General features: G+C 43.1%; 1 protein-coding gene across 50 annotated transcripts in view; it reads right to left on the bottom strand.

Annotated features, from left to right (window-relative positions):
* The window catches only part of SRGAP2 (SLIT-ROBO Rho GTPase activating protein 2), a 258,045-nt gene that overhangs the window by 147,706 nt on the left and 88,080 nt on the right, over nt 1-22,259 (bottom strand). For 48 of the 50 annotated variants that reach the window (XR_014054259.1, XR_014054265.1, XR_014054262.1 and 45 more), the window contains one exon: nt 4,090-4,282. Coding sequence is in view for 25 of the 50 variants with exons in the window: in XM_081492024.1 (XP_081348150.1) it covers nt 4,090-4,282 (193 nt within the window). In the remaining 25 variants the exon portion in view is untranslated. Of the gene's footprint in view, nt 1-4,089; nt 4,283-9,959; nt 10,080-22,259 lie in introns of all 50 variants that reach the window. The other 2 variants (XM_081492034.1, XM_081492030.1) reach the window with 1 other exon arrangement.

A 22,259-nucleotide genomic window follows, 5' to 3' on the forward strand; every position in this document is an offset into this window, starting at 1 on the left:
TTTAGTCATCTTTGCTTTACAATGCTTATAATGGGAGAATATCAATAAGAAATTGCTGGGATTGACTTTTACAGATTTTCTACTTGAAAGCCTGCTAGTTTCATCAGACACACCTACATCCTTTCCATCCTTTTAAGTGCTTAAAAAAAAACACCACCCTCTCTCCTTGTTTCCTTCCTCCTTCCCTCCCACATACTCTCCTGGTAACTTTTACTTCTAATAATTAACATTTACTACTCCCTAAAACTGGGTGTGCGCAAGCCTTCGGTCCTGGATTGAGCTCTTTGTTCTTATCTTTCTCTTCCCTGAGTTCACATAATTGCATATCTTCCATGATCACTTTTATACCTCAGAGTCTGCTCTCTATTCCTAGTCAAAACCTCTTACCTCAGTAGTGCATCTCCACCAGACAGGCTTCCTATGGCCCCAAATCCGACATGCTCAGAGTAGGCTCACCATCCAAAACGGGTCTTCCCTTAACATCCCCACATCTATCATAAATGCTCCAATTCTTCCAGGTCACCATGTTAGAGACACTGGGTCACCTCTGACGGTTATAGTTCTTTACCCAATCAGTCACCCAGTCTTCTTAAGTTTCTCAAATACTTGAATACATTCCTTCTTCTCTAACCTTGCATGCTCTCACATTGTACATGGGTTATTCCCCCAAACCTCCATCTTGGTCTTCTCTGCCATAAAACATTCATTCATTCTTCTACCATTTTCCCTCGTGTCTCCTTTCCCATGGAAGAACCCAGAGGGCTCACCATCACACTCCACATCAAATCTTAACTCCCCAGCTTGTCTGTTAAAGAACCGTTATTTGGTGTCTACTTACCTAAACTTCATTTTCCATGCTTTGGAAAATACGTGTTCTCATAAAATTTTGCTCATACCTCTGTTAAAGCCCTTTTTACATTATACTGTTTACATGTCTCTTTTCCCTGTTAGCCAAGATTCCAGAGCTTATCTCAGTCTCCAAAGGAATCAGCACAGGACACAGTACCCAGCAGGCATTTCAGAGGGGTCTGTTGAATAAGTAGATGGTGCCTCAGGATAAGTTCCGACAGGAAGTTATTACAGTAACCCAGCTATGAAGTGACAGCAAAGGAGCGGCAAAGCCCCCTCGCCAAGCGCTTGGAGCACTTTGTCCTTTGGTTCCACAGCACCTACCTCAACCCATCTAACTGTGTGATGTGCTCAGCGCCTGTATCCTTATTCTATTAAATGTGCCAAGGGGAAGACGGCACTTGTTCATTGTTATATCCCAAGGTACAACGTCTACTGTGAAGGAACTCAAGGAATGTGCAACAGACATTTGTTGGATGAATGCATTCAAGCCTCCTTTTAAGGAAGCTCCGGGATCCATCCCTCACTCGCCCCTTTAGCCTCTCACCACCGAATACACCTGCCTCTTCTTTCCTGTATGTGCTAGTCTCTCCTATACAAATCTACCTCTAAAGACTAACCTAAAGCCCACTTGTTTCATGAATATGCTCCTGATTATTCCAGATCCTTTATCTGTTTCTGATGATTTATCACTGACCTCCTATCACATCTATATCCTACATAAAGCCAATCATCTCTTAATGAGACCATTATTGCTTTATCTCTAATTGCTTCCTATATTAAAAATCTTTTCTTCCCAACCAGATATGGCCCCCTATGGAGACATCCAATCAACCTGTCTCATATCTTCCAATACCTGTGCAACACAGAGCACATAGCTGGCTCTCAAGAAATATTCACTGATTATTTGGGAAAAATGAAGCCCAATACCAGCTTTATCAGAAGGGAAATCAATTCTCCCAGCCTTAGAGAAAAAACCCTATTTTGTGTATGTGATCGTAATCAGAGCAGTTCAGCACATCTGTACCTTCAGTTCAGTTCAGCTCAGTCACTCAGTTGTGTCCAACTCTTTGCGACCCCATGGACTGCAGCACGCCAGGCCTCCCTGTCCATCACCAACTCCCAGAGTTTACTCAAGCTCATGTCCATTGAGTCGGTGATGCTATCCAACCATCTCATCTCTGTTGTCCCCTTCTCCTCTCGCCTTCAATCTTTCCCAGCATCTGTACTTTAATTTCTAGTAAATGTGCCCTTAAGATAAGAATATAATATAGTACTAAAAATCAGGCTACTTTAAACTTAGGAGGAGTTATCAAGAGAATAAATCCAACCTTGAATCATTTTTCTAAAGCAAACAATCCTTCCATCTTCATTTATCATATACTAAAATAACATCTTATTCTCTCAGGACTGCTTATCATAAAGAGAACAGGACTTGGAAAAGATAAGGGACTCCCAAGATAAAACATCTGGAGGAAATTCTCATTCTGGCTTGTATTGAAAGTGTCATATGTTCTCCTTATTCTTAGACTCCATATTCATAGCTCAGAACTGGCTTGTAAAGAATAAATTGTGTCCCAAATTGTTAGGGTGATAAACAAAAATAGAAAATAGAGGGAAATAAGATACATTTGGCATTAATTCTTAAATCCACTCATCCATTTATTCATCCAATAATATTTAGTAAGCATGGATCATATATTACATTAGGCCCTGTGGGAGGCTGAATGATGAATCACAAAAGCTTATACAAGTCCACGAAGGGAAGATAATATAAGACAGATAGTTCTGAATGCCCTAATGAAAGAACAACAAAAACAATGCTGTAAGAATTTAGAAGAGGGAGAACATTCGTCCTTCTGGGAGAATCCAGAAAGATTCTAGAAACAAGTCCCATCTGCATAAGGTCTTAAAACATGGGTATGGCTTTGACACGCAGAGATGTAAAGAACGGATACATAAGTTCAAATCACAGGATGCACAAAGGCCCAGTGGAGTTACTGTTCTGTTTGGCTGTGGGATAGCAGAGCAGAAACAGGAAATAAGGTTGGAAAGCTAGTCGGGCCAGATGTAGACAGGCTTGAAGACCAAGCCAAGGAGTGTACACCTTTGTGAACAGAGCAACACTTCACAAACTTAATTGTACGCACCAGTCACCTGGGGCTCTTGTTACAGCGGATCTGGGGGTAGGACCCAAGACTCTGCATTTCCAACCCCTAGGCGGTGCCGATCTTGAGGGACCACAACTTGAGCATCAAGAACACAGACCTCCAGGAGCCACTGCACAGAGAAATTGCCTGACCCCCAGGGTGTTCCAGGAAGACTAAATCTGGTAACAGTAGATCAGGCAGATTGGGATGGGGAGAAGCTGTTCGTTAGAATCATCTGGGAAGCTTTTACACCACACTGTTACCCAGGCCTTACTCCCAGAGAGTCTGATTGAATTGATATGGAATGCGGCCCAGTTTCAGCATTTTAAAAAAGTTCTCCAGGGAATTCTAATGTGCAGACAGGATTGAGAACCTCTGCTAAAGATGATACAGTAAGTATTGCAATCAGTCAGGCAAAGATGAAGATGATCTAAACTAGGGCAGTGGTAGGGAGAACAGAGTGAAAGGGCCAGTTGTATAAAATACTGTAAATACAGAAGGAATAGACCTTAGCAACTGTCTGCACAGCGACTTAGATTTATGGCTACAACATCCACTTCTTCCAGTTAAAGACAGTTTAGTGAAATGGTTAAGAACACAGACTCCAGAGCCAGATTGCCTGGGTCTGGATTCCAGCTCTGCCTTTTATTTATTAGGGGTGTGTGTGTGTGTGTGTGTGTGTGTGTGTGTGTGTGTGTGTGTGAGCCACACACACACAGAGGCCATGGGCCATTATTCCTTGAATTCTTTATAACACAGTTTCCTCACCTGTATGTTGGGGACATAACAAAAACTAACATGGAGTTGTAAAGATTGAGTTAAGCCCTTTGGAACTATGCTTGCACACGGGAAGGTGTTTGCTGTTATTATAAGCATGGTTCATGATTTATTCTGATCTCTCCACAATGCTGAACTGCACCTAAGACTGATCTGGAAATGAAGTCCTGGAGGGCTCTCAACCCTCAGGCAATTAGAAATCACTAGGTCACCTGCTTCATGAATACAATGGGATGGAGGTGGCACACCATGCCTCCCTCCAACACACACCCCACTGCCAAGGTCTCTAGGAGTAACAGCACAGCATCCCTACTTGAACTGCTGGTCCTTGGTGCTCCTCGTCTTGGCCAGGAAGCGCTCTGCCAGCTTCTCCAGGTTGCGGGAGTAGTCCATCTCGATCTCAGCCTTCTTGCGGAAGAAGTCCTGGAGGTCCTGCAACAGCTGTACCCGGAGCTCACACTGCTGGTCCAGGCATTTCATCTGCTCTGTGAGTTGAGCACGGATCTCTGCAACGAAAGCAAGGTGAGGCAGTCAGATAGACACCTCTAGAAAAAACCATAATGCCAACATTCACCCCTTCCATCTAGTTGTTCCCTGTGTTCTGGGGAACCTAAAGGCTTTACTTTTTAAAATGTGATGTGAGGCACCACCACCAACTCACCAACTTTTCAAACTCTTGAAGAACAGTGAAGCCAAGAATCTGCTAAACCAGGTAAGAAAAACTGCTTATCAGACATAATAATATTCAGGGCTACCATTTAATAAGCAATTTACTGTATTTCAGACACAGCGTCAGAATGTGGGCTTCCTTCTGGCAGAGAGCCGAATGAATTATCTCCCGACCATCCTATTAGGTCAGTATTACTTTCACCCCTATTTTAAAGATGGGAAAACTAACTCTTAGAGAAGTTAAGCTATTAAGTGGTGGAGCCAGGATTCAAACTCAAACAACTCAACTTTAGAGGCCAAACTCCTACTTTTTATACTTTCTCCCATTATTTCAAACTGTATTTCATATCTTCATGAAGTAGGGGAGAGGTCAAGGTATTTTAAAGGAGACAGGAAGGGCCCTGCACAAGAAGCGGCAATCAAGAATGAAACAAGCGCCTAGGTCTCTGGGCAAGCAAACCACTCACCGTCAGTCAGAGGCCATAGTTTCCAATACCAGTGAACACAATCAAGTTGGTATTTTGACTATATATTACTCATATCTCTGATCCTTCATCCTCACCCATGCTCAGAACCTCTGTTGTGTCAAAGCTAGAAATATTTCTGGTTAAGCTCTAACCTGGCAGCTTTCTGGCTGGCCAGAATCCACATACGGGGCTAGCAAACGCTCTCTGAAACTGCAGCAATGGCAGCTCCAGATACAACCAGATCTGCCTCAAATGCAATACTGCATTTGTTACTGACAAGACCTGGCACCCGCAGGAGGCAGCTTGCCAAAGTCAGACTGCAAGGCCTGCGGTGCACATCTTGCTGAAGTTCTGTCCCCACCCCTATCTGAGTCACGGTGGAGTCACTTCTTTCATCCCTTTCCTCCCCAGCGTCCCCCCAGCCCCCGACCCTGCAAGCCTGCTCAGCCCCAGCAGCTTAGGCTGTGACAGTGACTCCAACCCCAGGGAAAAAGAGCACCTGCACTATTATGCCTTTCCTTCCGCATGTTCCAAATTCATTTCCCAACAGTGGAGTTGTAACAATGCTTTCAGACTACGCTCTGTAAAGCAAGGGGTGGGCGTGCAGAATCCGAGTTTTCATCTGAGCTGTAGATAAACGAGAGGCAAATCCAGGAACGAAGCTATGATGCTGAAAAGCCTGCCAACCACTCCTTTTATGAAGCAATAAGGGATGGGCAAATGGTGCATTTGGCTTCGCCTTGGAGTAGCTACAGGTTCACCATCCATCCCCATCTTCATTTTTGTTTGTTTTTACAGATATCAGATATATCATAAGTATCTGGTCCTTTATGGGTGATAACTGTAGTTCTCACCCTCTTTATCCCTCTGCCTCCCCTGTGCCAACCACCAAGGCCAAACAGGCCTGCAGTAACCTCACCTGAACTGAAACTGAGCACCAGAGGATTGTTTCAAGCAGACAGAAGGCTGCACAGAAAAGTTGCCTACCTCATCATTCATCAAAGCTCTCTTGTTCTGTGTTTTTTTTGGAGTCTGATTACAAGAATGTTGAGGGGGAAAGATCTGCAGAGGGCATGTCAGGCATTGGTTCTTGCCAGGGTTTTCTGGGTCTCTTAAAGGCAACACCCTTGTTGAGACTATTCCTTGAGGCTTTTGTCCCTTTTCTGTCTTTGACAGACAGAAGTAGCAGCTGACAGTAGAAGCCACTGGGTGGGCAGACTGTGAGCAGAGAGGATATTCACTATGCTCACTGATATTACTCACAAATTGTCTATTAAATAATAAGAATCAGAGCATCTTAGGGTAAAAAGGCTTTCCAGGTACCCAATCAGTAACATGTGCAAGAGGATGTGGCTAGACAGGGGGGCAGTCAGTCCTCCCTGAGCCACTTGTAATTCTTTATAACATTGCCTCAATAAACTCCCTAAGGGTAGCAGAAAGGGGAGCGTGGTAAGATGGATGCTGCCCACCTCTGCTGGAAAAAAAAGAAGGCTAAGCAAATTCCTACAATACCCATGGAGTTCCAGAGGTAGACTGCTCCAGGGCTGTCCTGTCCGAGGAACAAGCACTGCATAGGAGGCCTTTAAGATGTGTGTATTAATCTAGGAAGCCCCCACGTGCATCCAGCCAGCATGGAATTCCACCCTGACTTCCTCAGGTGCCTCAACAAATGGGCAGCATTACCCAAAGTGCACCCCACCCTCAGGCATCCCCTCTGGGCCCCTGCAGGAAAAGAAGCACCTGTTTACTGAACATCTCTGATGGGCCTCTATTTACATCATTTTATTTAATCTTTATTACTAGTCCATAATTGCTATCTCCAATTATCCTGACTGATGAGAAAACTGAAGTATGACTTGTTAAGTAATTTACCAAAGGGTCATACAATTAGGGGCAAATGGGGTTGAAGCCAAATTAAGGTTTGCCTTGACTTGTCAAAGAGGCTGACAGTGGGGAAGGGAAACGTGAGAAACAGACAAGAGTCTGAAGTCTCGGGGGCATTTTAGGGGGAACATCATAGTTTCTCTGGTTCCAAAACCTGGAACGTCCCCTTCTCTACCTTCCAGCTGCAGTGGTGACTCAGGCCCCCAAAGTCAAGTTTGGAGAAGCCCAGTGACTCACTATCTAGCCCATGTTTTGACTAGTCCACAACCAGACTGGCTTCCTTCCTACTTCCTAGATCTCCTCTACAGAGCAGCTTTGAAGGAAGTGAGAATGGGATGTTCCCACTCGATCCAGCAAAAGAAGAGTCTCTGCTAAGAGATACCACCTGCCACTGTGGTCAGTTAATGATGCCACATCGCTGAGCATCACCCCTGCCCCACAACCTGCCTGGAAGGAGGCGCTGCCCTGGCCCCCACCCTCAAGCTCCTCTGCACAGGCACTTAAGGGAGAGTCCCATCACCCCCTCTCCAGGCCTGCCTCTCCAAGACAGAATGGCTGCTCTGTCCAAGGCAAAATGCGCTACTTCAGGGTTGTACTGCTGCTGCTGCTTCAAAGACAAACAATGGTCCCCAAGAAGGCAGCTGTGCCAGTCCGGGTCCTCTGTCCAGGCATAGGAGGGGCAGGAAACAATGGGCCACTGAAAGCCAGCACGCCTGGGCCATGTGCCCAGGCTGGAGGCCCCTCTGCACCCTGGCCTACCAATACACTACAAGTGCAGAAAAAAGAAAGGGGCAATTTATAAAAATGTGGAGGAATTTCTCACAGTTCCATCATGTGCTTAGCCCAGTACGCACCTGCACACGTGTATACACACAAAGACACACTCACACCACCCACACCGTGCTTCACCACACCAACTCAAGATGCCTTTGCAAACCCAGTTTATAGTTGGATAAGAGTTCCTGGGAGCTGGGGATGATGGGTCTTTGTAGGTTTTGCCCTTAGAACTACGTCGAAGAGGTCAAGTTCTCACTTTCTAGAAGCAGGTATATCTCAGGGCTACAAATGAAATCAATGGCCATTCAGAAAGCCAAAGTACAAAGGTCACCATGAGTGACCTGAAGTGATACATGCCAAAAATGATCTCCCCTGGGCACCTCGCCAAGCCCATTTGTTCAGAAAATCTTTACTGAGCTTCTACTGTATGGCAGACCCTGTGCTAGGTGATAATGACAGGACAAAACAGGCCCAAGTCCTATTGAAGTCACACTATTGAAGTGTGACTTGACAAAAGGAAGGAAAAGACAGGAAAGATTGTCTCATTGCTTTTGCTTCAAATATTCTTTATTATAACATAGCCATGGTAAGAAGCTCCTCCCCCCCTCAAAGACCAAAGATTTAAAAATCATCAGTAGCTGACAAAGATATCAGGCAACAAGACTAAGAAAATTTTAGTGTTCTCTGATTGTTTTTCTACTTTGCTTTATAAAAATGATACTTGAATAAAAATTGCAGCTTCCCTTGCAAAAGGGACCAAAGTTTTAGAGCAAATTTCCTGAAAATCAGAGCTAACCTTTGGTTAATATTTCATTCAAAGATTCAAGTCAAAATTTAACCCCATTGTTCTGGAACTAGCCAGTGATGACGGTTGCACGATCTTTTGAATATACTAAAACAAAAAACAAACAAAAAAATCCCACCAAACAGTATATTTCAAAGGGGTAAATTTTATAGTACTTGAATTATTTTTCATTAAAAAAGTTGAACCCCATCAAAACAGCATGTCCTGCTGAGTGCCATCCTGCCAACTAAGGGGAAAATGGCACAAAAAGGAGGAAGGAATTCTTGGTTTCCATTTCTCCACTTGTATGGGCTAAATTTCAGTTCTGCATTGAATATTCTTAAAGCAAATCTTAGAGGCTTTCCCTTAGGACAGCAAACTTGGCCAGGACACTGAACTCCACTGGCAGATCACCGTCCCATCATTTCCGAAGGGTGTCGGATCAAAGCCTGGCAGGGAATGTTTTCATGCATGAGTTCAAATCTAGGATCAGCACACACGTCCAGAAAGCTTCCCCGAAGACATGCTGACTCCTTGTCCGGGCTTGGCCACAGCTGAGATCCCTAACTACACCTGTCCTGAGAGTTAGAAGGAAGTTCATTTCCTTTTTTAGGAAGATGCTGAAAGTCACAAAAACAGATAAAATTCAAAGAAAAACTAGACCTAATAGGATATTGATTGCTTAACAAAAACAGGGCCCTGCCACAGCGACAATCATGAAGACTCTAAGTTATATAACATCTGCCATTGCAGGTGACACGGTCGTCTAAAAACTGTCCACACTTCAGAGAACCCCAGGAAATTCACCAGTCAGCAGAGTATTGGGGAATTCTGTTTAGCTCATTGCTTCCAATCCAAGGATACTAGCCCCATTTGTTTCCTCTTTCAAAATTCATCTCCTTCTTCAGGAATTTTTTCTGATTAAGTAGTACGGAAACTCTTTCTATGACTCCCACATTTCTGAGGAGAAAACGAGGGTGGGGAGGCAGGTGGGAGAAAGATGTAACCTTTCAGGAGAGTAACCCAGGCATGTCCTTCCTTTCTCCTTGATATGCTGGCATCTGGGGGACAGGAGCTGCCACTCCCGCAGGTTGTGCTCAGTGCCCGCGGAACATGAGATCAGCCTGGGTTCCCCACGGGGGGCCAGGCCTGATGCCAGTCTTTTTACACAAAATCTGCTTCACCTGCTTTTAAGCCTTTCACAAACACATGATGTCACCTCAGCCATCTCAGGAATACGAATTCCTACTACCTTTCAAGCAAGTGTTATATAAGGAGACAATTGAGGCTTTCACCTCATTTGGAGGCTCTACCCTCCATATCTCTTACCAAGACCTCTTAACACAACAGTCATCAGCTCCTCTCAAAGCTGTTCCCTGGGAAACAAAATGCTGGAATACCTTGCCAAGTCTCACTTTTTACCTGCAGGTTTGCCTTTCTACAAACCCAGTAATGGGAGGCCCTTCAAAAATTTTCTTTATGAGAGAACCAGAGCCCAGAGAAGGGAAAGGAATTTCTGGGGATCACACTGTCATTAGCTGAAGATCTAAGCCTGAAACCCAGGCCCCTGGGATTCCTAAGCCCAAGTTCTTCCTTACTTACTCTTGTTGCAAATATTTATTTGAGCACCTTCCAGGTGCTCTGAAAGTACAAAGACAAAAGTCCTCCAACAAAGTTAGCAGAGTTGTCAGGAACTACTGAGTTAGGAACTGTAGTCAGGAACTGCAACAAACACAGAGAAATAGTAATATAAATAAATGAGGTATGCACACAGTATTTTGAGAGCAGAGAGAAGACACATTATCACCCTCAAACCACTTGCTATATATCACATCTTTCAGTAGCTGACTGAAAGTTATTACTTATCTCTGAGTAGTTAGTATGCCAAAAAAAAAAAAAGCTATCAAGCTACTCTTAGTAAACTAGAAAACAGCAAATATTCTTCCTCAAAGAGAGTGATTGATGGCCTTTTTCCTCTTTACTTGACTGAATATGACACAGAAAAAACCTCAGTTAATCCAAACCATCAACCAACAAATAGCTACTAAGCTTCCAGAATATGCGGATTTGACATATTTTTCTTCCTTGCATCTATATCCTCCCTGAATCTTAGTCCATGTGCTTTTAATAAAGCTGATTTCATCTCTGTCCTCTCCAAAGTTAGCGGCTGTAACCTCTAGGCACTGTTTAGGAGCTACAAAACCTGGAGACAACGTCAGTCTGAGACAGTGCCACCATCTTGCCACCAGAAGACGAAAGCCCTTTTGAGAATGGAGCCGAAATAGAGGAAGCAGAGCTGAGATATGGAAAAGGGGAACTTGGGCCCTTGAATCAATCATGGCTGGATGCCAGCCCTATTCCTGTCCCTTTCCATTCCTGTCAGTTTCCATAAGCCAACTCATTCAGCTTTTGCTTAAAATAGTTTGCACTGGGGTTCTGGTATCTTGCAAACAAAGGATTCCTAGTGAACAAAGTAGGAAATTCTCAAGTATTCAGAAGCATGAAAGTCCTTGCCCTCAAGGAACTTGCAATCTAATTATAAAAACATGATCAAAACATATAATACTTTTCCAAAAAATATGCAATTATTTACATCTTATATAATTATGCAAGATATAAAATTAAATATATAAATTTCATGTTATTGTATACTGTAAGAATGAAACTGTGAATAAATATTACAAATACAAATAAAGTACTTGTTTTATTTTCTTGGGCTACAGACTTTATTTTCTTGGGCTCCAAAATCACTGCCGATAGTGATTGCAGCCACAAAATTAGAAGACATTTTGCTCCTTGGAAGAAAAGCTATGACCAACCTAGACAGCATATTAAAAAGCAGAAACATTCCTTTACCGACAAAGGCCCATCTAGTCAAGGCTATGGTTTTTCCAGTGGTCATGTATGGATGTGAGAGCTGGATCATAAAGAAAGCTGAGCGCCGAAGAATTGATGCTTTTGACCTATGGTGTTGGAGAAGACACTTGAGAGTCCCTTGGGCTGCAAGGAGATCCAACCAGTCCATCCTAAAGGAAATCAGTCCTGAATATTCATTGGAAGGACTCATGCAGAAACTGAAGCTCCAATACTTTGGCCATCTAACACGAAGAACTGACTCATTGGAAAAGACCCTGATCTGGGAAAGGCTGAAGGCGGGAGGAGAAGGGGACGACAGAGGATGAGATGGTTGGATGGCATCACCGACCCTCTAGACATGAGCTTGAACAAGCTCCAGGAGCTGGTGATGGACAGGGAGGCCTGGTGTGCTGCAGTCCATGGGGTTTCAGAGTCGGACACAACTGAGTGACTGAACTGAACAAATTTTAAGAACTCAGAGCAGTGGAACTAACATTGCTAAAATAAGACTCCTTGAGAAAGACTAAACTCTTTGAGACGGAAATACTTGACAGAGTAGGGCTCCAAATCTGTAGAAGAAAGGAGAGGCTAAAGAGAGAAAATGCGAATAAAGAGAAGTCTGAATTAGTATTCTGAGAAAAAGTAAAATTTCAATAAATGTAAGGAAATGGAGACAGTATTCCAGAAGAAGAGAAAACATAAGCCAGGAGATGGGAATGTTTGAGCGCGGGCTTCTTTGTGAGATAGTGAGGAGGCTGGCCTCGCCAGAACAAAGGGTAATGGGAGGGCCCAGTCAGAGATAAGGGTGCACAGAGAGGAGCAGCTCCATTGGCTAACAGGGAAGTATGGATTTCAAGAGGCCAGAAATCGAGCTAGTGAAAGTTTGTGTCATGATGCAAAAGATCAAGAGTGGAGGAGGTCTGCTGGCTGGGTTTCTAGACCTTTGATGGAGTGAGCATTAACTCACAATCCAGGCTGAATAGTGCTGAGGTCAAACCAGTAGGAGAATCCCATGAATGGAAAAGCCCTACACATACTAACACTAATCACTAGTAATAAGTACATACTTTAGAGCCAGTGATCCTGAAGCTAGTGAGTTTCCATGCTGTAGTGAGCACACTGGACATACGAGAGAGATGGCTGCGTTCAAACCTAAGTGTTTGAGTGGTAGGAAGGAGAGGTGGTGGAACCTGGAGTGCTGGCCTCTCTGGCTTTCCCTTCACTACAGTTCTCTGGGTCGAACTTTACATTTGGCCATCTTCAAAACTGTCTGCCCTGTGCAGTAAATCACCCAAAAGTTATGAAAAAAAGAACCTTTCCTCCCCTTGCATTAACTCCACACTACCTAAGAACAATGCATGCAACTTTGGAGACAAAGGGAAACCAGCCAGGGGGAAAGAGGAGGAGAAAAACGGCCTTGAGAATTTCCAGAGGACATTGATTCATTAACTTTCGAGCCCCCAAGTGAAGACACAGAAAGCAACCTCATAAAGCCAATGAGACGGGAGGGTGTGAAGGGGACTATCTCAATGAAGTTTAATCATCAGGATTACTCTTGGCAGGCTGCCTTGGTTCTTTCAAGTGACTCAATAGAAAGTCAAAGACAAAAAGCTCCCAAATGAACAAGCTGCCACACAAAACACCAAAGTAGTAATTTCAGCTCCTAGGCCTTGCCTGAGATGTTTAAGAAACAGAATTCCTGAGGTCCAAAGTCTAGAATTAACTTGTACTACAAACTACAAATTTGGAACGAGATGACCAACAGCTCCTCTGGTAACTGTCACCTAGTCTGATGCCCCTGATTCATTGCTAGAGGTAAAGTGGAAGTCAATTTCCAAGGACCGTGATAATTAACCAATAAGTCTAGCAAATATTTCTCTTAAACCATCTCTGTGCAAAGATCTGAGTGACAGCTCACTGAAGCATACGAGAAAATATAAGGCATGGTCTTGCTCTCAAGAAGCTTATAATCCATTTGGAAAAACGGCTAAAAGTAAAAGCATTCAACTATATAGGACTGTGCTAAGTGCCAAAATAATGGCCCCAAATTATGCTCAGAGAGGAGATCACTGTAAACCAGAGTCAGCCTGAGTTAGTATTCAGGCGTTGAATTGGGAAGGACTGGTAGAGAATCAGCCTGCAATGCAGGAGACCTGGGTTCGATCCCCGGGTCTGGAAGATCCCCTGGAGAAGGAAATGGCAACCCATTCCAGTATTCTTGCCTGGAGAATTCCATGGACAGAGAAGCCTGGCAGGCTACAGTCTATGGGGTCGCAAAGAGTCGGACACAACTAAGCAATTAACACTTTCACTTTCAAGGGTGATGGAGGGCTTCCCTGGTGGCTCATATGGTAAACAATCTGCCTGCAGTGCAGGGGACATGGATTTGATCCCTGGGTCAGGAAGATCCCCTAGAGAAAGGGATGGTAATCCACTACAGTATTCTTCCCAGGAGAATTCCATGGACAGAGGAGCCTGGCGGACTTGAGTCCATGGAGTCGCAAAGAGTTGGACAGGACTGAGCACAACACATACACACACACACACACACACACACACACACACACACACACACGGTGATAGAGGAAGGAGAGCTGTGATTACTAGAGCAAAGGTGAGGAGACAGAAATGGGCACATCAGGCCAAGGAGGCGGTGTGAGTATAGCACAGTGTCTTGAAGGTTTACTCATAAAAGTATGGAGAAAAAGAGCAGGGTGGAAAAGCAAGAAAGGGCCCACGTGCTCGGCAAGCTGATCCACTGCTCCAAAGGGATCTGTAAACTGTGGACAAAGCAAGGTAGGGGTCTTGAAAAGCAGAAAGTCAGCACAAGGAGAATTAAAAACCCAAGACTTCCCTACTAATCAACTTCAATTTCAACCTGTTCACTACAGGAATGCACAACAGTAAACTATATGCTGCTCAAGGTTCCAGTACAACTGATTGGATAACCAACCAGATCAATATTAAAATCCAGACCCTAAATTCCTAGAAAGCTGGCTCTGGGGGATTTACTTCATTTTGCGCAAGATCCATCTTGGCCTATGGTATTTGCACATTGTTTAAGATTTAGTTCCACCAGCAAGGACCAAGTCCCTATTAGCTGTTGGGAAAAGGAACAAAGATGACTACAGAGGATCAGGAGATTCACCTGGCTTTTAGAGTACCTATGGAACTTCCTATTGGAAAATGCAGTTTCGTTTTCCAATCTGGAGTTCTCAGGAGAGGTCAGGTCTGGAAGGAGACATTTGCAAGTCATCATCAGCAAGTAGATGAAGCAAGAATATGAAGTTAGCCATGAAAGTGAATGTGGCTGCCCATGGCAAGCATGGAGAATGAAAGATGTAGGTCTAAGCCTGGGGACATCCTCATTGAGGTGGAAATCAAAAGAAGAGGAGATAGGAAAGTAGACTGAGAATGGAAAGAGATGGATCAAGGTTTCAGTAACTGCAAATCACTTAAAGAACACAGCGGGCAAACAGTTTGTTAATCATGGCAATCATGACTGACAGCCTGCTATGCATCACCACACAAGACCAAACAATCAGCCTCTCATGAAGCTGTCCCAGGGTCTGAAGAGTCCCTTACATTCATGCTCTCTTTTTCCCTTTCTTCTTATTCATGCTTCCCTGTGATGGCTCTCACAAATCAAGTGGAAGCTTTTGCCTCTATAGCTCTGTTTTCTAGGACAGGGGTCCCCAACCTCTGGGCTGTGGATCAGTACCTCCTGTCAGATCAGCGGTGGTATTAGATCAGAAATAAAGTACACAGTAAATGTAATGCATTTGAATCATCCTGAAACCATTCCCTGCCCCTTTGTCCACAGAAAAATTGTCTTCCTGGTGCCAAAAAGGCTGGGGACCAGCATTCTAGTAAACCCAGACTAAGACACTGTTCTAGCTAGATGCTGGAAGGATAATTTTTTTCTTGATGAAACTTATTTCCCAATGAAAGTATCTGCTTAGTAGGGTCTTCAGAATAGCTAACATTCATGGACTCAGCATATTTGTGAAGTGATTGGATAAAAACTGATGTAATTGACTATAATTTGTTTTCTGTGCAAAGGTAAACTGACTCTACAAAAGTTACAGGAAGGTATACAATCAGTAATGATCAAAGATGCCATTTATTAAATACTTTCTAGGTGACTCATAGAATGTTGAGTCACCATTTAAGTGTAAAAGTATGTTTTCTCATTTAATCCTCACAACATCCCAGTGGGATAAGTTTGCAGTAAAGCAGAATGGTTAAGAGCCCAACTTCACATTCAGAAAGACCTGGCTTTCACTCTAGCTCTGTCACATGCTAGCTGTGTATCCCTGAATAAGGCACTTAATCTCTCTAAGTCTGTTCCATTATCCATAAAATGGAGTTTGTAACAACAGCCACACGAGTGGATTATTATAAAGAGTAGAAGAGATAATGTAGATAAGGTGTTTAATATGCCAAGTATCTAGTATATAGATGGGGGAAAAACAGAAACAGTGGTAGATTTTATTTTCTCAGGCTCCAAAATCACTGTGGACGGAGACTGTAGCCATGAAATTAAAAGACGCTTGCTCCTTGGAAGAAAAGCTATAACAAACCTAGACAAGCTTATAAAAAAGCAGAGACATCACTTTGCTAACAAAGGTCCATATAGTCAAAGCTATGGTTTTTCCAGTAGTCATGTATGGATATGAGAATTGCACCATAAAGAAGGCTGAACAGCGATGAATTGATGTTTTTAAACTGTGGTGCTGGAAAACACTCTTGAGACTCCCTTGGACAGCAAGGAGATCAAACCAGTCAACCCTAAAGGAAATCAACTCTGAATATTCATTGGAAGGATTGATGCTGAAGCTGAAGCTGTAATATTTTGGCCATCTAATGTGAAGAGCTGACTCATTGGAAAAGACCTTGATGCTGGGAAAGATTGAAGACAAAAAGAGAAGAGGGAGGCAGAAGATGAAATGGTTAGATAGCTTCACCGACTTAATAGACATGAGTTTGAGCAAACTCCAGGAGATAGTGAAAGACAAAGAAGCCTGGCATGCATGCTCTAGCCTACGGGGTCACAAAAAGTTGGACACAACTTAGCGACTGAACAACAACAACAAAGTGTCCAGTAAGATTCCACTAAAAGTCACATATGGTTCCTCCCAATTCCCAGATGGGACCAGAGAGGCTCAGAGAGTTAGTTAACTGCCTGAGGTCACCAAGATAGTTACAGATCATGATAGGACTGAAACCGAGATGTGTTCAGTTCTAAAACTGAGGCTTTTGGAAGACCCCCTGGAGAAGGGAACAGCTACCCACTCCAGTATTCTTGCCTGGAGAATTCCATAGACAGAGGACCCTGGCAGGCTACAGTCCAAGGGGTCACAAAGAGTCAGACATGACTAAGTGACTTTCACTTCACTTCAACTACTCTCCTACATTTTTTTAAAGATTAAAAATTAAAACTGAGAGATGGACTCATTTTGTTCCCTTTCATACTGGAATCCTATCATTCTCGTTGGCAACACTGGTTAACAAGAGATACCTGAATTTCTTCAGCTTTTCACAAAAGTCCTCATTCTTATTGCCTTATCTCTGAATTTTGTGTTGGGGTGGAATGGAAAACACCTTTATATCATTTCTTCTTGAAGGAAATAGTAGCAAAAAGTCCATGCCCACCCAGAGATGCTATCAACTGGACAGGCAGCAGAGTAAAATGTGAGTTACCATTCAACCTCCTATGAGCTTGCTTGGCGCATAGAAAGTATTTAATAAGTGGATCTATGATCGCTATTGATTATATATGACTGGCCTGCCTATAACTGGACAACAGACAGCTTGTGCTCAAAATGCCAGCTCCATCACTTACTAGCTATGTGATCCTGGGCAAATTATACTTAACTTCTCTGTGCCTCAATGCCTCCATGTGTCAAAGTTCATTAATAACAGAACCTACCTCTTAGAGTTTTTATGAGTTAATATTTGTTAAGTAATTAGAATAGTTTCTGGTACATTTTAAGTACTATCTATGTTTTTGTTAAATATATAAATCAGATCTATCTCATGGGTTCTTTAGAAGGTATACAAGGTGATAAGAATTAAATAGAATAAATTAGTGGCTTTCTAATTTTTATAAGACAACACATACACCACAAGATAACATGAAACAATAAATATGCCATAAAGTCTGATAGTTTTTATATTTTAAACACTAGTTGTGGCCCACTAATTTGATCTCCTGACCGAGTAGGTCTTGACCTGCAGATTTAAAAAGCTCTGGAATAAACCACATGGCTACCAAAGGCAGAAGTAGAACAGAGCCTTCAAACGACTCTGCTCCTTCTTCATGGTTATTATTAAATCAGAAAGGACTCAAGTTTCACTTCTGGCTTGAAAAGAAACTGTAAATTCTAGGTCCTTCTCTTATTCCTTCCACATTTCACATGAACACTAGAAACTCAGAGAACACCAAGGAACCAACAGATACTTCCTGTCTATACAGCTCCTGTCTCTGCTGTCCAATCTAGGGCATCACCACTGCGCACCAGGGAGAATTCCCTGGCCTGGCCTTTGAGTTTCACCTTCCTGATTTTGAAGTCCAGAAACTGTAAATCACTTTGCCAACAAAGGTCTCTCTAGTCAAAGCTATGGTTTTTCCAGTGGTCATGTATGGATGTGAGAGTTGGACGGTGAAGAAAGCTGAGTGCCGAAGAATTGATGCTTTTGAACTGTGGTGTTGGAGAAGACTCTTGAGAGTCCCTTGGACTGCAAGGAGATACAACCAGTCTATCCTAAAGGAGATCAGTCCTGGGTGTTCATTGGAAGGACTGATGTTGAAGCTGAAACTCCAATACTTCGGCCACCTGATATGACGAACTGACTCATTGGAAAAGACCTTGATGCTGGGAAAGATTGAAGGCAGGAGGAGAAGGAGATGACAGAGGATGAGATGGTTGGATGGCATCACCGATTCAATGCACATGAGTTTGGGTAGGCTCTGGGAGTTGGTGATGGACAGGGAAGCCTGGCGTGCTGCAGTCCATGGGGTCGCAAAGAGCTGGACATGACTGAGCAACTGAACTGAACTGTAAATCAACCATCACACCTTCTGAGCAAAAAAGCTACTGATCTACAACAAGGCAATGTCATTATATATTTAACAAATGGATTATAAACAGAACAGATGAAACTTATTAATGATTAAGTTGGGGGAAAAAGAGTTCTTATCTCTTAGAGATAAATACTGAAATATTCAAGGATGAATAATGTCTGGTATTTGCTTCAAAGTGATGGGGGGGCGGGGTGGTGGCGGCGGCAAGCATATAGATAAAGCAAGACTGGCCATGAACTGAGGATTTTCGAAGCAAGGTGATAGGGATATGAAGTTCATAACACTATTCTCTCTACTTTTGTGTATGTTTGATATGTTTCATAATTAAAGGTTTTTAAGAATCTAATTAACAGCGTGTAAAAATAAAAAGGCTTAAAAAGACTCATATTAAAGGCAAAAGAAGATTAGCAAAACAGAACAAATACCCAGGGATATTGTACAGAGCAATTTCCTTAAAACAAAAGAACTAAATCTGTCGGAGAAAAGGGATATGACACACCAGGAAATGTACATAAGATAATCAACATTAAGACAGATGCTGTTTAAATTTCTGAACTTCAAAGTTAAAGAAAGGATAAATTTAAAAATCAATGGAGAAAAGAAACAAATTGTCTAACAAAGTATGGGGGAAAATCAGAGTATCTCAGATTTTTTTTTTTTCTGGAAAAATCTCAATTTTTCCAGATTGTTCCAGACAACCCTCGAGGCCTGAAGAAAGTGGAGCCATGTTCTAAAAGGATTCAAAGGGAGAGACACAGTGATCCAAGAATATTATGGCAAGCCAAGTCACCTCAAGTTCAGGTGTGAAAAAGGCTCAGAGATTTGCCAACTAGAAAGATCTCAGCTTATATAGACCCATGAACCCCTCCTGAGAGAGAAATCCTGCACACAGTAGCTTAATCAAAACAAAACCACAGGAACAAAGAAGTGGTAAAAGAACAGACAGTAGATACAGCTCCAAGACCCTAAAAATGGGAGCATGCAGGTCAGGATATAAATGTTAGAAACACTGCCAAGGAAAAAAAATCAGATAAGCTATAAAAACTGGGAGATGGGAAAGAGAGGTACAAGGAAGGGCAAGAACATCAATTACCGAATCCTTCCAGACAAGTGATCAGCCAGTCTGTCAAGAAGCAAAGATTTAGCTTAAAAGGTAGTTTAAAATATTAGCAATGACTTCAGACTCCTAATGATTTTCACAATCATTTTCTTAACCTTAGAGAGAACTTAAGGACTGTGATCTTTTGTGGAAAAGAAACATTTAGCTAAAGTTCACCATTTTCTTTCCTTTCACTTCAGTTTCTCTTTCTTCTGTAAAATGAAATTCAGTTGTTTTTATTTTTAAAGCACATATGGCATAATGCCACTCTTTTACAATTATTTCGCTCTTGCCCACCACCATTCTGTTTCCGTGTGTCGAATGTACGCGCTGGAAGAGGAAGTCCACATGCCTGGCACCAAATCTCCCACTCCCACCCTCCCTTCCCCAACCTCCCTGCCTCAGCTCCTAGCCTAGGTTATCTTTCCACCTGCACACTAGAACCCACCCCTCCTTGCTCACTCAAGTCCCTTGCTCCTAAAATTACACACATATTCTGTATCATCATTTTCCCCTCTCTGCTGGATTAAATCCATAAGCAAGCAAACATGCTATGTTCCCCCCATCTTATTAAAAAAACAAACTGTTACTTGATCTCCCCCTTCCTCCCCAGGTACTTTTTTTTTATCTTGCCTTGTCTTTACAATAAAACGCAGAATGTTTGTCCATGCAATGGTTGTCTTTAGCGCACTGTAACCAGGCTCTTGCTTCTCCCATAGATGATGATGCAAGTCGCTAAGTCATGTCCAACTCTGTGCGACCCTATGGACTATAGCCTGCCAGGCTCCTCTGTCCATGGGATTCTCCAGGCAAGAATACTGGAGCAGGTAGTCTTTCTCTCTCCAGGGGATCTTCCCGACGCAGGGATGGAACCCAGGTCTCCTGCACTGCGAGCTGAGCCACCAGGGAAGCCCCTTCCACTCCATGGTGGGCCGCAGTGACCACGTTGCCAAACGCAGCCGATTCTCGGGACCTGCTTACTTTACTACCCCCAGGCCTGGACAGAGGGGATCCCTCTCTGGCCCCGGGACACCACCCTCTCCTGATATGCCCCTGGACTCACATTCTCAGTCTCCTTCCCTGGACCTTCCTCCTCTCTCCCAGCCTCCAACTGCTGACACCCTGGGTTTCAGTTAAGGGACTCTATTCCATCTCTGCTTGTTTCCCAGCAGACCTCTTCTGGTTCTTTGCCTGATGATGGCCAAATCTGTATCTCTAGTCTGGACCTCTCCCTGAATTCCTGCCTCCTATAATGGACTGAACATTTCTTCTTGGATGGCTAGCAGGTACTTAAAACTTAACATGCCCAAAGCTGAATTCTTGATACACATCCTGATCTCTGTGTTCCCTGTCTCAGTAATGACACCACCATTTACTTTCCAGGCCTAGAAACTAAAAATTTATTATTGATTCTTTTCTCTCAAACTCCCAATCCAATTCAACAGCAAATCCTGTTTGCTCTATCTTCAAAATGCAACCAGAATTAAATCACTTCTTACCCCCTCTACCATTCCCAAATGAGTCCAACTTGGCATCATTTTGCTAGTTTCCTAACTGTTCCTGCTGCCACCACCTTCATTGCCCTATAATCTATTCCCTGCTTATCATCCTCCAACACCTTCACATTGGAGAAAAACAGCTGTGGGCTTTCTAAACCTTACATGGCCCAGAGCCTTGCTGTCTCTCCAGTCTATTATGTTCACCTTAGACACTAGTCTCCAGCAACACTGGCCTCTCTATTCACAGAACACGCCAAGCACACTCTGACCTTCGGGCCTTTACATACGCTTTCCCTCGCTTTCCCTCGGCCTGAAGCACACCACCCCCCGGGCACATTCACACGGTTAGCTTCCTCACTTCACTCAATTCTTTTTGTCCAGGTGTTGCCTTCTCAGAGCAACCATGTGGCCACTCCATTTGCAAGAGCCCCTGACACTCTCTCTCTACGCCTTTATCCCATTATATTTTTCTTTACGACACTTACAAATCTATTTAGTTATTTATCATCTCATCCTCTACCAGAACATATACCCATGAGACCAGGGGCCTTGTTCACTACTGGTCACTGGTGCCACAGTGCCTCACACATAGTAAACACTCAATGTCTGCTCACTGAATGAAGGAATGTAGAACTCTTAGTGTAATGGTAGTTGGAACAATTTATTGCTAACTTCTTTGAAGTTTTCAGTTTTGTGTATTTTTAATAAGCATCTCTTATTTTATAAGGAGGGCTTATTTTACAAGGAAGCAATAGCTATTCCTTTAAAAATTAAAGTAGAAAACCAATCAAAAATCAAAGGAGAGATGCATTATCTAATCAGGTCTGCTATATGTGTGTTTTTGCCCCATTATTTATGATAGCCACAGAAGAGTTTACAATGTAATGCCCACAGGGCATTTTTCATAATTAATGAAACTTTTTAGGAAGAAACTTTACTGGAACAAAAGTTTTAATTGCCCAGGACTGACTAAAGAGTGTGAAGACAAGGCTCCCAAGTGAGAATGAAAATTGACAAAGTTTTCCTAAATATCTCTTCTCACTATAATATTATATTGCTGCCATAATCTAGATGCCAGAGTCTGTTAGCATCCTGTAAATTAAAGTATGAGGTCTTCAGGAATACAGAGAAAATATAAGTCACTTTCAAACAAGCTGACACTTCTGAACATGTAATAACCAGGGTCACACAGACACAGGGGCCAGTGAGACGATAAAAAAGGGCCTCTGTGAGCTCCAGGGATACACACACCACCAGGAAAAGTTCTTGTCCCTCCAAACAACCTACAGCAACACCTAGGAATGTCATTCAGCAAACGGAGTGACCTGCCTCTCCCACCTCCAAGAGGTCCTGGGGCAAGT

This window comes from Giraffa tippelskirchi, chromosome 5 (assembly GCF_054371585.1).
Source record: "Giraffa tippelskirchi isolate mGirTip1 chromosome 5, T2T-mGirTip1v1.2.pri, whole genome shotgun sequence".
NCBI lineage: Eukaryota > Metazoa > Chordata > Mammalia > Artiodactyla > Giraffidae > Giraffa > Giraffa tippelskirchi.